Below are 2967 nucleotides of genomic sequence, written 5' to 3'. Positions count from 1 at the left end.
AAATGGGGGGGGGGGGGGGGCAGTAAAGTGATGTTTTTTTGTGAGTGAGGATACTAATAAAAGGTTTAGAAGAAACAATACGAATGTCTCGGTATTATTTATAGTGATAACTTATCCAAAATAATTCCCACAGTCCCAATAATTGTTTACTGTGATAACTTATCAAGTTATTGTAGTATGATTCACTGTTCGTTTAACTTTTTTAATTAATAGTCGTAAATTTGGCAATTTTTGGATGCAGTCATGAATGATGGATATATTATTGTGACACTCTTGCCATTGCACGGAAATATCGTCGTACCAAATTATTAAATTGGTAAAATTCTCCAACATCGAAGCTATAAAAATATATATATATTTTATGTTTGTAAAAAGACAACTGCAATGGACGTCGAAATGGCTGAAACCATTTCGAGGATATTTTTTGTTGCATGACTTAAGCCAGCGACATTATAATAAGAAAAAGTCACCTATTATTAATATACAAGAAGGAAGTATTTTGGCAGTAGTAGAGTATAGTTTATAATCCCACAAAGTTATGAGAACTCAATTAACCATCTTGCAAATTACGTCAACCATAAACGACACGAGGCAGATATCAAACGAGCAGGAACGTAGTGTCAACGGCGTAAGCCTCAGGGGGCGACGTAGGGGCTTCATTATTACTGGGGACTTCTCCTTCCTTGGTTGAAACGTCTTTGGCTATAACCTGTGTTAATCTGATGCCTCTCTCTACGTACAGACATATAATGAATTACACGTTACCTTGGGGGCTACTCATAATTTAGAACATTTGTCTAGTTTGTGAAAGGTGCTGAATGAACTGAACATCATAATATCTTGTTTTAAAAATAAACATTTCATTTATTGTGTTGACATACTTGCACAACAATTTCTTAAGCTCACCTATTAACCAGTTTCTGTGTATGTCATACGTATTGTATATACGCGGTAATCCAGAATAACTTTCACATGGCAGATACTGAACGTCATTCTGAACAATACGTATTTTGCCGTTTTTAAAAATTTGTTGTAATTTTTAAATAATTTAAGATTAGAGTTGACGATCAAGAGGCGAGGTTAGACATTCAGATAGTAGTGGGGACGATAGTTTAATAAATAAAAAGTTGGCAACAGTTAGGCGTTAATTTTTTGAAACTGTCTAATGTCACGTTTATGTCAGATTTTAAATGATTCGTTTCCCTGAAACGTCAATTTGGCAGAAGACATAACCCAGTTTTATAAAATGAGAATTGGCAAAATAATCGAATGAAAGTCTATTAACTTAAAAAATTAAAGTTGAAATTAATAAATAACTATTAATAAATAAATGAAAAATAATCATATCATAGAGTTCTTTAATTTGTTTATTGAATGAGTTATAAAATTGTCAGAAATACTTAAATACAGAAATTATGTTAAATATCAATAAGGCGAATTTACCATTGGTATACAAATAAAAAATACGGCGAGGTATACCAGAACTCTGAGGACTACGTCAAGGAACACCATGACTCTAAGCACTACGGCGAGGAACACTAGGACTGCGAGAGCTACGATGGGTAACTTTTATATCAGATGTTTAGTTCATTTATTGACAATTGTAACATACGCATATGTTCATTTGATTGATAGTTTTTTGAAACGTTAACCTTTCATATTTTTCGCATCCATATGATTAGTTGATATGTACTTATTGATTCTATGGAGGAAGAATAAAGATGTAAGCGTCGTGCCAGTTGGTGATATTATACATAGAATACCTTCGTGGAAGTAGCGCAAGGATTAAATGGAATAATCGCATTTACTATGGGAAAATCATTACTCGAAGTCGTAAGTTATTGAGTAAAAGTTTCAAAACTTTCGCCAATATCAATAACTATGTATTGATAATCACGCATTCATATCATTAGCTAATTAGGCCTGGCTGGATTCGTTGAATGTGGACACACGTGGAATAATAACGGGCCAGACATTGGCAGAAGATCAGCCTGGTCCATCAGTAACACGACAACGAGTGGAACGTAATTTTCCAGCTCCAGTAAAACAACGACGTACTGACAAAGACGAAAACTGTTCTAATGTCCCTGACGAAGACTATGACGATGACACAGACGACTCTGACTGCATGCATGATGCAGAAAACGGCAATAATAACAGTAACAACGGCAGAGACAATAATGCGAGAAATCACGACGACGACGACGACGACGACGACGAAAATCATAATGACGGCAACCCTGAATACAGTGACGAGGAAAACCAGAACAGCGATCACAACGACTCTAACATAATTAGTAACGAGATCCGTAAAGTTGAGCTTGTACATGGAAGCGGGATTTCCATTTCCGAACTCAGCCTGTTGGACGTACGACAACGCTATAAGAATGATCCAAAGGAAATGACGAGACGAATTTAGACGAGCATCATCGGAAAGGGGGAATTAAAACAGATGATCCGGACTGGAAGAAATGGCATGCGACGCATTGAAAAAGAAATCCTAAAGGTACAGAAAGTAAATTGATTAGATCGAGGTTTGAATATTACTAAATAACAATTTGTTAAGTTAAACAAATGTTTCTTCTCGTGTGTTTAGCGTTTATTTGCAATAACACGGAGAGACAATATCGACAATATATGTAGGTGCGTGGCTTATTTTCTTGTATCTAGGTGTCGGGCGTGGAAGTCCAGGGTGTCCAGGTGTTCCGCTCCGTAGTTTCTTGTATCTAAGAGTTGGGCGTGGAAGTCCAAGGTGTCCAGGTGTTCTGCTCCGCAGTTTTTTCCATCTAGGTGTTAAATGTGAAAGTTCAGAGTGTTCAGGTGTTCCTCTCCGTAGTTTCTTGTATTTAGATATCGGATATCCAGGGTGTTCAGGTGTTACGCTTCGTAGTTTCTTGTACCTAGGTGTTAGATGTGGAAGTTCAGAGTGTTCAAGTGTCCCTCTGCATAGTTTTCTGTGTTTAGGTT

General features: G+C 36.6%; 1 protein-coding gene across 1 annotated transcript; it reads left to right on the top strand.

Annotated features, from left to right (window-relative positions):
- Window positions 1-1809: 1809 nt before the first annotated feature.
- Window positions 1810-2419, top strand: LOC107274838 (uncharacterized transmembrane protein DDB_G0283675-like). The gene is made up of 2 exons (XM_015754394.1): window positions 1810-1833; window positions 1922-2419. Exons 1-2 carry the CDS (start codon window positions 1810-1812, stop codon window positions 2417-2419), a joined length of 522 nt encoding a protein of 173 aa, XP_015609880.1.
- Window positions 2420-2967: the final 548 nt, after the last annotated feature.

This window comes from Cephus cinctus, unplaced genomic scaffold (assembly GCF_000341935.2).
Source record: "Cephus cinctus unplaced genomic scaffold, Ccin1 Ccin1_scaffold0118, whole genome shotgun sequence".
Taxonomy (NCBI): Eukaryota; Metazoa; Arthropoda; class Insecta; order Hymenoptera; family Cephidae; genus Cephus; species Cephus cinctus.
This window is presented reverse-complemented; position numbering and strand designations above follow the sequence as displayed.